The sequence below is a fragment of the Eucyclogobius newberryi genome, unplaced genomic scaffold (assembly GCF_026437365.1).
Source record: "Eucyclogobius newberryi isolate DKJ021-1_F unplaced genomic scaffold, fEucNew1.0.hap1 SCAF_1, whole genome shotgun sequence".
Taxonomy (NCBI): domain Eukaryota; kingdom Metazoa; phylum Chordata; class Actinopteri; order Gobiiformes; family Gobiidae; genus Eucyclogobius; species Eucyclogobius newberryi.
Genome location: NW_027315723.1, coordinates 13,766,585 through 13,778,866, shown reverse-complemented (window position 1 = coordinate 13,778,866; position 12,282 = coordinate 13,766,585). Strand labels below are relative to the sequence as shown.

The 12,282-nt window shown below is 36.4% G+C and overlaps 2 protein-coding genes and 1 long non-coding RNA gene across 3 annotated transcripts; 1 reads left to right on the top strand and 2 right to left on the bottom strand.

Annotated features, from left to right (window-relative positions):
- Positions 1-533: 533 nt before the first annotated feature.
- Positions 534-1,613, top strand: LOC140382341 (uncharacterized). Its single transcript, XM_072465918.1, has one exon. The coding sequence runs from the start codon at positions 672-674 to the stop codon at positions 1,581-1,583; it is 912 nt and encodes a 303-aa protein (XP_072322019.1). The 5' UTR covers positions 534-671; the 3' UTR covers positions 1,584-1,613.
- A 2,714-nt stretch (positions 1,614-4,327) lies between these two features.
- Positions 4,328-5,784, bottom strand: LOC140382507 (uncharacterized). Its single transcript, XR_011931972.1, has 2 exons — positions 5,600-5,784; positions 4,328-5,038 (listed from the first exon to the last, which is right to left on the bottom strand). It is a non-coding gene; the product is annotated as an uncharacterized lncRNA (long non-coding RNA).
- A 1,493-nt stretch (positions 5,785-7,277) lies between these two features.
- Positions 7,278-8,954, bottom strand: LOC140382174 (uncharacterized). The gene has a single exon (XM_072465917.1). It carries the CDS (start codon positions 8,933-8,935, stop codon positions 7,760-7,762), a length of 1,176 nt encoding a protein of 391 aa, XP_072322018.1. The 5' UTR covers positions 8,936-8,954; the 3' UTR covers positions 7,278-7,759.
- Positions 8,955-12,282: the final 3,328 nt, after the last annotated feature.

Here is a 12,282-nt window from a genome sequence, read left to right as displayed (position 1 = left end):
AGGCTTGTCATTACAATAGAAATGGTGATTAGTTAATTAAATCAGGAGCCTAGTTGTATGGTAGTTGTCAAAATTAGAGCAACTAGGTCCGTTTTCTACTTTATTTCACTTGAGTGCAGATTTTGGTTATTCTTACTGAAACCCAGTTCTATACCTTTTTAGATGGTTTATGTCTATTTAAAAAAAAAAAATTGAAATTTGAGCTTTTGGGCCCTGCTGATTTTATTTTGTATTTTATGTTTTGTTGTTGTTGTTATTATTTTCAATTAAATTACGTGATTTGTGATAATCATAATAATCATACACATTATAATTACAAATACTAAATACTTTCAACACTGAAACCTTTTTTATGTTATTTATTTTTTATTTAAGAATGTTGTTGCTTATTGTTTTCAAATAAAAAAAATACTAATTATACATTTAATCTTTTTATTACTTAAGTTTGGCATAGAAAATTAAATAACATCATATACAATATGTTTAAAAATATATTCTATTTTTCTATCAGGAAAAAGGACCATTGATTTCATCCATCTTCTACTTATCCAGGTCTTGATCATAGGGTACGAGACTTCCCACTCCCCAGACACCTCCCCCAACTCATTCAATTGAATCCAGGAACATTCCCAGTCCTTCCAGCTTGCCCTCGGCCTTTTTACTGATGGGACATGTCCAAAACACCTCCCCATGAAGTTGATGAGGAGCTAGCATCTCTGTCTCAAATGGATTGCCCGCACAGTTTGGACGCAACACCTAATGCAACGTTTCCCTGTGACAAATGTGGTAAAAGCTACGCATCTGCCGGCTCTTTAAGACACCACCAACGTTTGCATAGCGGAGACAAACCCCATAGCTGCGACTTCTGCGGAAAAACCTTTGTCGGAGGAGGCGACTTGACAAGGCATTTGAGAGTGCACACCGGCGAGAAACCGTTCAAATGCGAAATATGCGACAAGACTTTTGTTTCATCGAATACGCTTACCATTCACTTCAGACACCACACGGGGGAAAAGCCGTACACCTGTGACCAATGCGGCAAGGCGTTTATTCAGTCGTGTGAGCTCAAAAACCATATGCGGACTCACACGGGCGAAAAACCTTTCAAATGTAACGAATGTGGTAAGACGTTTACGCACAGAGTCAGCTTGAAAACCCACGAAGCGGTGCACACGGGCGAAAAACGCTACAATTGTGAACAATGCGGGCGAGAGTTTGCTGCTGTTGCCAATTTAGTTAAACACAAACGGACCCACACGGGAGAAAAACCCTATAGTTGTGATATTTGTGGGAAAAAGTTTCGACAACCTGGTCAAGTGAAGACGCATCAGCTGACGCATACAGAGGACAAGCCCTTTGACTGCGATCACTGCACCAAGAGTTTCAAAAGTGCAACGGCGTTAAAAATTCACCAGGGGAGGTTTAAAAAGGAGGTGGCAATAGCGTGTGAATTATGTGGGAAATTAAGTTATTCAGCAGATAGTGTGTATTATCATAAGCGGCGCTACCATCCAGAGGACAAGACTAGAGGCCCGAATGAGGAAGTCGATGAGGAAAAAGTGTCAGAACCAGAAAAACTGTAAGCAATATCAGATCTGAAGTACTTTCTGCTTGGATTGGTATTTTATTTTGTGTAATTTTAATGGTATAATTTAACTTATTTATTGCATTATTGTTTTTACTTTTATAAGTTTATGAAATTATAACAAAAAGTATAGTTTGTCGTATCCGTGTTTTATTATTTGTTGTTTGTTGGCCAGAAGGGTGAAAACTTTACAAAGGTTGCCCAGTGGGTGAACCTTCTAAGTGCAATATTTGTATATTTAGTTGTAAATGTACAAGAGCTGTTTTGATTGATTGATTAATTGACTGTTTTGATATGAAAGCTGCATAAAAAACAGATGAAAAATTAAAAATAATTAAAAATAAAGTTCTGTACACCTGTGATTTCTTCATTTTAATCATTTTACAAAACATAAAACCTCACCAATTATTAAGTTTTATTAAGTTAATATCAATCAATTTAATATTTAGAGATATTTACTTCTCTACATAAAGCATACTTCGTAAATACGCATGGCAGTAGTATTGTAATGTAAATATATGATTTGTTTGTTCAATACAGTATATCTGAGAATGCACCAAATACAATAAACTGTTGTTAAAAGAAGATAAAAACTGGGGTTGAGAAACTTAAAATCAGCTTTTTATGGTCATGGGGATATTGCAAGCAGATTATTGTAAATGCACTGATCTTTTTCCTGAATTCTAAACAGTATTTGGCCTTTTGTCTGATCCAGATTAGTCGGCATTTTAGAGTAGCCCAGTGGTTCTCAAACTGTGGTATGTGAGCTCCTCTACATTTCTAAAATGTGCTTGATTTAGAGTCAGTTTTTGGTTAAAACTATTGTAGCAAATATGTAGTCCAATTTCAGACCTGGTTTAGCCTTAATTTAGACCTGGAAATAGTCTGGTTTCGTCCTGGTGTAGAACTATATCTGGTGGCACTGGGAAAGGATTATCTTATCTTATCTTATCTTAAATCCAAACGTTTTCTTAGGTGATACTTGGTGTGAAAAGTTTTAGAACCACTGGAGTAGACATTACAAGACAAGATGAAAAGTCCAAAAATGTTTTTTTCATTTGGGTAAGTTGCTTTATTAACCATTTATATCCATTCAACTTAAATTATGAAGATGTGTTCCTAAATGATTACTCCTCCTTCTTCAGTATTTCAACACAGAATATTGAAATCCACTTTGATAACATAAATATAAAATGACATAATATGAATGCAACCAATTTGAAAATTACAAATAAAACAGCATAAATAATTATACCTACATATTTTATCATATTAAGATAATGATAAAGGAACACCGTTATACCATGATTAAAAACTCAGAAATGTCGACTTGGCATAATATGTCCCATTTAAATAATTAATTAAACAAAATTATCATTTATTCAACCATCATTATTTTTAATCAAAATTTTAAGATAGGTTATTACAAGATTCAAGGCACCAAGGGAAATAACATAGTAGTCTCCTCAAAATAACATTAGCAACACACAACAAATGCCAAAAGAACAGAGAAAGTAAAATAAAACAAAATTGGATTGTATATTTGTATTATTAAGTTTGAAAATGCTTTGGATGCAGTGATGACCAGAATGTGAGCTCGAATAGACAGAGAATGTTACAGAGAGTCTTTATTCTGTGGTTTATAAAAAGCTGATTTACTTTAAGACATTAAAAGTCACAACAGTAAAACAGCTGATTGTACTTTTTATTCTGGCTTGATTCTGGTTTAAATCCTGTGTTGAGCAGAGTAATGCTGCCACCTAGTGATTGTTTATGCTAAAATCATTTTGTTGAAATTGATTCTTGGTGAGCAAAGAAAAGTGAAAAAAATGTATGTTTAATGGTGTGGCACAAAGCCAAAGTTAACAATTCTGAATACAATTTCAGTTTTTGTTTTTTCACAATTACAAAGTGATCTTATGCAAGTAAAAAATACAAAATTAAAAGCTGTTTGGTGAGTGTAGGCATGAGAAACTTTATTCAACAAGCCTCTCTAGTAACACAGTATATCATGGCCTTAGGTTATCATATTGTAAGTATGTAACTTTTCTGAGTTCAATGCAATTCTGTGACATTCCAGTCAAAGCAAACTCCACCAGTTAGCATTGTGTACCTTAAAGTGAATAAAATGAATACCATGGTTTATTTGTACAGTCTGACTCTGGCAGAGATCTGCAGTTTCTCTTTTGCATGATTCAATAAACATATATTTGTACTGCCGCATTTCAATCATTCACATAATTGTCTCATACATATAGACCCTTTAAAAGTGTGTAAACAAAAACATTTTAAATTCTGGAATGGAGGCAAAAGTGGAGTCACAAGATATGAAAAAGTAAGGTTTGGCAAATGAAAACCACTCAGACACTTGTGACGACAGAGACGGGTTCAAGGACATTCATGGCTGTATTATACCTTATTAGTTTTAATACGTTGACATTATAAACACTAGACTTTCTGGATTTCTTGATATTTTGTTTCACTGGACAAATGCTTACAGAAATGTTGACCTATATTAGATCTTCACTGTATCCACAGATTTATTACATACTATACCACAAATACTACTATTTGTTTTGCTGAAATTCAATGTGGAGAATAACTGACATGTATAACTTGAAATCATATGCATATGAAGCTTTTGTCAAAACCCTTAGCATTTCAATGTATTATGATCTACTTCACTTTTGCCTCCAGTCGTGAATTTTGATGGCATAGCATTTTAAAGTGTTCATCCAAACGTCACATTTAAATTTTGATTTCGACAATTTCCACATCCTGTTCCTCAGTCTTCACCTCAGGCTCAGTTTTTTCGTCCTCCTCCGCTTCTTCGTACTCTTCTGACTCTTGGATACAAACGTGTGTGTTCCGCTTGACTTTGCTTTTAAAACGTTTCCCACAGGTATCGCAGGTGAGAGCTTTGTCTCTGTTGTGGGTCCGTTTATGCTCATTCAAACTGTAGTTGAAGGAAAACGTCTTATTACAAATGTCACATGCAAACGGTTTGAGTCTGGTGTGGGTAACTTCATGCCTTCTCAAAATAGTCATTCGCGCAAATCTCTGGCCACATTTGTCACACTCGAATGGCTTTTCCCCCGTGTGTGTGAGCATGTGTCTTTTGAGATCTCCAGAAAGCCTGAAACTTTTCCCACAGACGGCACAATCGTAAGGCTGTTCCCCGGTGTGGACGCGTACGTGGGTTTTCAAGTCAGTGGCCCAGGCAAACGTCTTGGAACAAAACTCACAGCTAAATGGCTTTTCTCCTGTGTGGACTCTCAGATGTCGGGTTAAATCGCACTGTTGGAAGAAGCTTTTTTCACAGAATTCGCAGGTAAATGGTTTGACTCCGCTGTGCTGGAGTTTGTGTCTCTTAAGATGTCCCGCAGTGGAATAACTGGCATCACACTCGTCGCAGGAGTACATCTTTTTGGATCAGGTAATTCCAATGTTTGCCTAGAAGGGAAAACGGAGATGAAAAATAGTTATGTTCAATGTAATCTGTCAACGTCAATGTACCGTTTTGGATTGCTGTAACTTTTATTATGATTTTAGTAATCATCTAGATTTTTCAGTCATCATATTGACGCCTATTGTGTTTTAGACGTGGTAATCTACTTCTGTCTTGCCCAACGACACAACTGTCACTGTATTGTCTGGGCTGAAACAAAAAGCCAATTAAAAAACAGTGAATGGTTGAAACTTGTAACAATAGCTGAGAATGTTGGTAATGATGCATTATATATTTTAAATATAATTGTACTGGTGTTAAAAAAGGGCCTCTGACAGAATATCTGCACAATCACATCTATTTGGCTTTACCATTATGTTATCCTATGAACAGTGTGTGGAGGCAAAACTGTACATGAAGAAACATCATTAGTGAACAAAATGCAACAATCTTCCTACTTGGACTGAAGCCAGATAGATCTTAGGTGTAAGTATTGCCTAGTTATTGCTCTGTAGTAAAACAAAGGCCAGCATGAATGAGGCTAGCTGCTAATGCTACATAAATACCTTATATTCTCCGTCTGCTTCTTTTTGCGACGACCAGCGACCGACTTTAAACCAGATCAATCATACAAAGTTCTTCCACAGCAACAAATATACAATTATGTGAAAGGAATGTGTTATTTTGGCTTGTTTGAGCTGGAGCGGAACTTATGCTTTCAGGACAAGCGTCCCGTTGTTGCTGCCCCCTACAGGACAACTGTGGAACAGACAGGACAACTGTGGAACAGACAGGACAACTGTGGAACAGACAGGACAACTGTGGAACAGACAGGACAACTGTGGAACAGACAGGACAACTGTGGAACAGACAGGACAACTGTGGAACAGACAGGACAACTGTGGAACAGACAGGACAACTGTGGAACAGACAGGACAACTGTGGAACAGACAGGACAACTGTGGAACAGACAGTACAACTGTGGAACAGACAGGACAACTGTGGAACAGACAGGACAACTGTGGAACAGACAGGACAACTGTGGAACAGACAGTACAACTGTGGAACAGACAGGACAACTGTGGAACAGACATATTTGTTCTGATCAAATATTCAAAATATTGGGGGGAAATGTATACATTTTTGTGGTATGTAAACTATAACTACACTTAAATAAATAAGCACTTGAATGATGGTGAGGGGCCTTGATGAGGCAGGTATTTTAGAATCAATTAGGAGTTTGTTTTAAGCACTGTAGTTTTAATGATTTGTGATGTTGTCTGTGTCTGTGACTGTAATGAAACAGACACTTCTGGCTTCATTCTATCAAGTTGATATTGAATCTATGTTCATTCTGTCAAATATCCATTCCAAGTAAAAACGGTGTATCTTCAAAAAAATACAAATAAATAACAATTACATAAATTTAAATATACATTTTATTAGCAAGCTGTTAAGTACAGTATGTGAGCGTGGCCCACTAGTTGCAATCTAACTTGGTAACATTTATGGCAAAATTGCATACAGTTAATAAATGGAGTTTGTGATCTATATTCCGTTCAAGATGGTTACATTGTTTTTAAATATCACAGCTATGCTAATATGCAGTAAATATTATAAATAAATTAACTTTTGAGCACTTTGGGCCTTGACTTGTGGCAGACCACTAGTGTCCATGAACCAGTACCATATACAGTGCAGTGAATAGGAAGCTAGTCAGTCAGTAGATTCAGTCATACTGTATATTTAAAAAAAGCTTGGCCTTTTCTTTTTATTTGTGAAAATAGTGGCAGCAAAAAGTTGATCCAGGGCCAGGCATGTCCTTTCCTTCCATGCCATGTCCCTAAACCGACTGTTGTAGCATGTTATGATCAAAATATCATCTTTCACCCTTTTTGTATCGTATTTATAGGTTGTTTTCAGATGGTAGTAAGTGCTGATGTCACTCTCTCGCTCAATGAATTATTCCTGTGTCAATTATATGGTCTTTTCCAATATTTAAATCAATCCATTATTATTAAATGCATAAAGATGACATATTATGCTTTTGTCTGCTATATAGTTCTAATCTATGACAACTGCGGATTATTATTCTATATTTTGGACCAACGCAGTATTAATCAAAGTGACTTAATAGAACCCTGCAACAAGTTGGTCACTGTCCAGGGTGTACCCCGCCTAAGGCCCGAAGTCACTGGGATAGGCTCCAGTCACCCGCGACCCCGAAAGGGAACAAGCTTTAGAAAATGGATGGATGGATGGACTTAATAAAAGAAACAAGTCCACTGCCTTCTGTTTGAAAGCTGTGGAACTGATGTCCGCCTGACCCTTTACGGTACATCATCGTAAACATCATCACAACAAAGCATTGTTGATCATGCTGACGACCGCCAACTACTGAGAGCTGCAGATCCTGACCACTTTTATGTTCCCCATTTGTGCCAAAATGACCACGCAATGCAGTTAAATCTGTCTTAGATCACAAATGTAGGAAAAAATAAATAAAATGCAGCACCAAGTACAGAACAGACGGCGTGGATCAGGCGCTGGTGGGATTTTCAGCACAATGGCGTCTTGATTGCATGAGACTAAAGATTAAACAAACATGAATAAATCCCAGTAAATACAACTTTGAAAGGGTAAATGAGGGGAAATCATAATATTGTTAAAGTTCATAAAAGTCGACTTTGCAAAATATGTCTCCTTTAACATTAATTACCAGTGAATCAATCTTCTGGCTCCTCCTTAATCTTAATGTTCAGAAATTCTTGCTCTTCTGGCTCAGAATCGTCTTGCATTTCTTGTTTCACAGCAGTTTGTAATCCTTTCTCGTTTTCTTCTTCTTCCTCTTTGACCTCAGACTTCACCACTGGATCAAAATGACCTCCTTGCTCTTCCTCCGAATCATCAGACTCCTCTTCTTCAAAATCAGACCCATCTTCTACTTCTCGCTTAACTACGGATTCATTTCCCTCTCGGTTGCTTTTACATGTCTGTTCCCCAGAAATGCCTTCAACAACAGGTTCCTCGTCTTCTTCACTTTTAACTTGCGTTTCGGACGTTTCCTCTTGTTGTTGCTCTTTGTCCTTTTGCTGTTTGGATTTGAACCTTGAAAAATTCCTGATGGGATTTGGATTTTGGGGCTTGCTTTCCGGATGATACCTCCTCATATGATAAGCATAGGTCCCCCTTGTGTGGCTAATTTTCCCACATATTTCGCATGGTATTATCGTTTCTTTATTGTGCGTCGTTTTGTGCGCCGCCAGCAAATATGACGTCCTGAATGTTTTCTTGCACTGGTCGCAGTTGTAGGGTCGCTCGCCGGTGTGGAGACGGATATGCTCTTTATAATGGGTGCTTCGGATAAAGGTTTTGCCGCAGAATTCGCAACTATACGGTTTTTCGCCAGTATGAAGACGCTTATGCATGTCCAGCGTGTAGGAATGAGCGAACATCTGACCACAGACATCACAAGAGTACGGTTTTTCGCCCGTGTGAATTCTTTCGTGGATTTTGAGTTTTTCCTCGCGCATAAAAGTCTTGCCGCACTCATTACATTTGAATGGCTTCTCGCCGGAGTGTATTATCATGTGTCGTCGCAGATCATGATTTTGAACAAACGCTTTATCGCAAACTTCACAGCTGAACGGTCGATCTCCTGTGTGGATGCGTATATGGAGTTTTAATTTTCGGGCTGTGGCGAATTCCTTGTGGCATAGATCGCATCCAAAAGGTTTTTCGCCAGTGTGGACCCTTAAATGTTTGATCAAATCGTGATTCCAGTAAAACGATTTGCCACAAAATTCACAGCTAAATGGTTTGTCTCCCGTGTGCAAGCGCTGGTGGTTTTTGAGGTTGGTCGGCGTGGAGTAGCTCTTCCCACACTGATCGCATGGGAACATGATGAAGGTGCAAGGAGTTTTTGTCTTTTATCTAGAAAATAACACATGATAAAACAATTAGCATTAAGAGTATAGTGGGGGTCAAAAATAAATCAAAATAAAGGTAAAATGGTTTAATCCAGATGAAGTATTTACAGTTAAAATGAACACAAACAATATAATAATAATAATAATAATAATAATATATCCTTTTATCTACTTGCTGTGTAGTTCAGAATTCCACAAACAATTTCTAAAGATATGCAATTACTATTACTTTACTTTATTAAAGCAAATGCTCAATACCCCATACCAATGTTCAATAACCCAATGATTTTTTACATTTTATACAATTTAATGTAATTTTCAACACAAAAAAATGATGGTTTCTTTATTGTAACCATGTGGTCTTATGCTTGTTTAGCTATAGCCTATTCTAAAACTATTCAGGAAAGGTCCAACTTTATTGACAACAACAAGCTTCAGTTGTAGTCATCTGGACACTGTTTTAGAAAAAACAAGATGCTTCAACTCCCATCCAAGAGTCATTTTCAATTTGCAGATCTATTCTGAGAACTCTGACACTTATTACTCTGAGTAAGCCCTGCCCTGAGTAACCTCCTGTTAGTTAGTAGCCTGTCCTGTTTTTATTTTTGTATTGACCTTATTCTGACCCGCCCACTTTCCCTCTTTTCCCAAGTGATCAGCACTGCCGTTGTAATCTCACTTCCGGTCCAGCAGAAACTCCATTGGTTTAAATTGAAAATTAGGGAAAGGTCTCACCGCTAATTATGCTATAAAGTAGATTGACTTGTGTAAAATATCCAATGATCGTGAGACCAAGAAGTCAACAATGCACTGACTCCCTCGGCGGCCCAAAAACAAATTTTAGTCTGTGTATAGCTTATTTTCTCTGGAGGTCGGCAGCCTTGTATTAGCTAATACAACCAGAAGAAGGATTACGTCGCATGGCAGATGCCGCCCATGGCTTCAAAATGCTGCTGTACACTGCCGGAAGATTGAACCTTAATCCTACATTTCTGTTTAAAGAGGGATTCTCTCTCTTCTTTTTTAAACAAAAATGGCCTTGACTCCTTTTTCAAACCATTTCTTCTCCTGCTTAGAATCTTAGCCTCACTGTCTTCAAAGGAGTAGTTTGTGGCTTTAAGATGAAGATGTATGACATTCTATTCTGTAATCCTGAATTTTCAGTGTCTGTTTAGTCTCACCTTTGTAACGGTCTTTACAACCTTCCTCACTGCATTGGATTGAATACACTACATTGCTCTGTTTTTGAGTCCGCATCTTAGGATGTCCTTAGGATGAACCTGTTTTTGTCTTAGGGTCGTCCAGTTTAAAATAAATAGAGATTTCATGCTGTCTAAAAACTTCCTGTTTTTCTAAAACAGTGTCCAGATGACTATAACTGAAACTTTTTCTACAGTGGATCACTCCTGGACAAATGAGGGATTATGCAGATCCTTACCAAGATGTGAACAAGGTTTTAAAAAATATATCCAACAATTACATTTGCAATACTTGTTAAAGAGCTCACTATGTTCTAAGTTGTCTTTTGCATTGGGCTTCTGTATAAATAAATATATATATGTAGGCTTTATGCTTAAATATTTTCAATTATTATTCTGCCAGCAAATTCCTGAGAAACATTTTCCTCTGGGACAGTAATATTCACAGAACTTAGTCAAGCCACACCTCTTCATTGAACTACTTAATGGGGCTATAACAGAAAAGCTATAACAGCAGTATAGAATGGTGTGTTTTAACAACATAGTTACTGTATTTTGTTGCAGCTTTATTTGTCTAATAATGTTAAAATGTGTTTGATGACAACAAAAATCTGTCTGATAACAAGGCCAATGCATAAAACACAGCCATAAATAGGAATGTTTATGCATTGATTAAAAACAAATTATAATATTTTTACGCAAAACAACCAGATTTCTCAGTCTAAATGAATAAATGTTAAAAGTCAGTAATATATTTTACCTTCTGGTCAGCTGGATGAGAGCTAGCAGCTAGTGCTAAACAAAGAGTCAGGTTTAGGCTTTGACACGAAAGAAATCTCGTTCTCTTCTTGCAATATCAAGTAGACGATACATATCTTATGTGCATATTTATATTAATTCATATGTACAACATCTACATAACATGTGAATAATAGATATTTTATTTTACTTTTTCTGGATACGACAAATGACTACTTCCCGAAAGCTTCGACGGAAGTAGCACTTTCGATTTCCGGTAGAAGTATTCAATTTTTGAATATAAAAAAGATAACGTCAATGTTGTATATTAGATTAACAAGAGTATTATTTCCATTTGCACGTAAAAAAAATAAAAATAATGATTTGAAACTCTCCACACTTTGAGCCGTGTGCAGTGCAATACTGCCATCTGCTGGTGAAGTCTAATTTACCTTCAAAAATATTACACATCACCATGAAAGATAAAAACAAAATCTTTATTTTGTGTTTATTTTTAACTTATTTTGTGTGAAATTAATTAATTGTTATTACTAAAATGTAATATTCTAAATACCTTGAACAGATTCCTATTTAAAGACAACACAACACAACACAACACAAGCCATACAATAGTACCAGTAAGTCACTTTATTATTTGACAGTGCTTCAAGAAAACCATTATGTACAATCTGTTGCTTTTGAAATATTGTAAAAGGAAGGATGTTTCACGGTCTTGAAAATATATTAATAACTCTGATTGTGTGAAATTGCTGAAATCATAGTATTAGGACAGAACAAGAAATTCACATTCCCAACATTAGGTCATGACAAAGTCTAAGACATCATTCACTGCAGCGGGACTAATTTGAACACACTGCAAAAAGAAATGTATCGATAAAGTTCAAATGACTTAAATCCAGAAGCATATTGTGTAGTTGTGCCTAGTCTAGATTTATTTTACCAGCTGCCATGGCGAATTGTGTCCTTGGGCAAGACACTTCACCCATCTTGCCTCAGTATAATTAGTGTGGTTGAAAGGGGCAATGGCACAGACTGATAGACACATCTCAGTCAGTTCCACCAGGGCATTTGTGGTTAAAGCTTATCACAAGGGTGAATTTGGGTACCTTGAAATACATTATATTAATCCAAACCAAAAACCTTAAGAACAATAATCAACTGGTTTAATGAATGTTTATTTCAATTTTTTTGGATACAAAAAATTGCTTGAAATAAACAGAAACATCTAATTCCACAAAAGGATATCTAATGATCAAGCAAATTGTAGAACTACTTAAAGAGACTAATTATATTCTGAATTCAAGTCATTTTAAGTTATTCTAATAAATGTTTGCAGTGCATGTAGCTTAAACTAAACATAAA

Bases quoted from the DNA above. Each gene is read 5' to 3' on its own strand.
- LOC140382341 (XM_072465918.1), top strand. From the start codon at position 672: ATGTCCAAAACACCTCCCCATGAAGTTGATGAGGAGCTAGCATCTCTG.
- LOC140382174 (XM_072465917.1), bottom strand. From the start codon at position 8,935: ATGTTCCCATGCGATCAGTGTGGGAAGAGCTACTCCACGCCGACCAAC.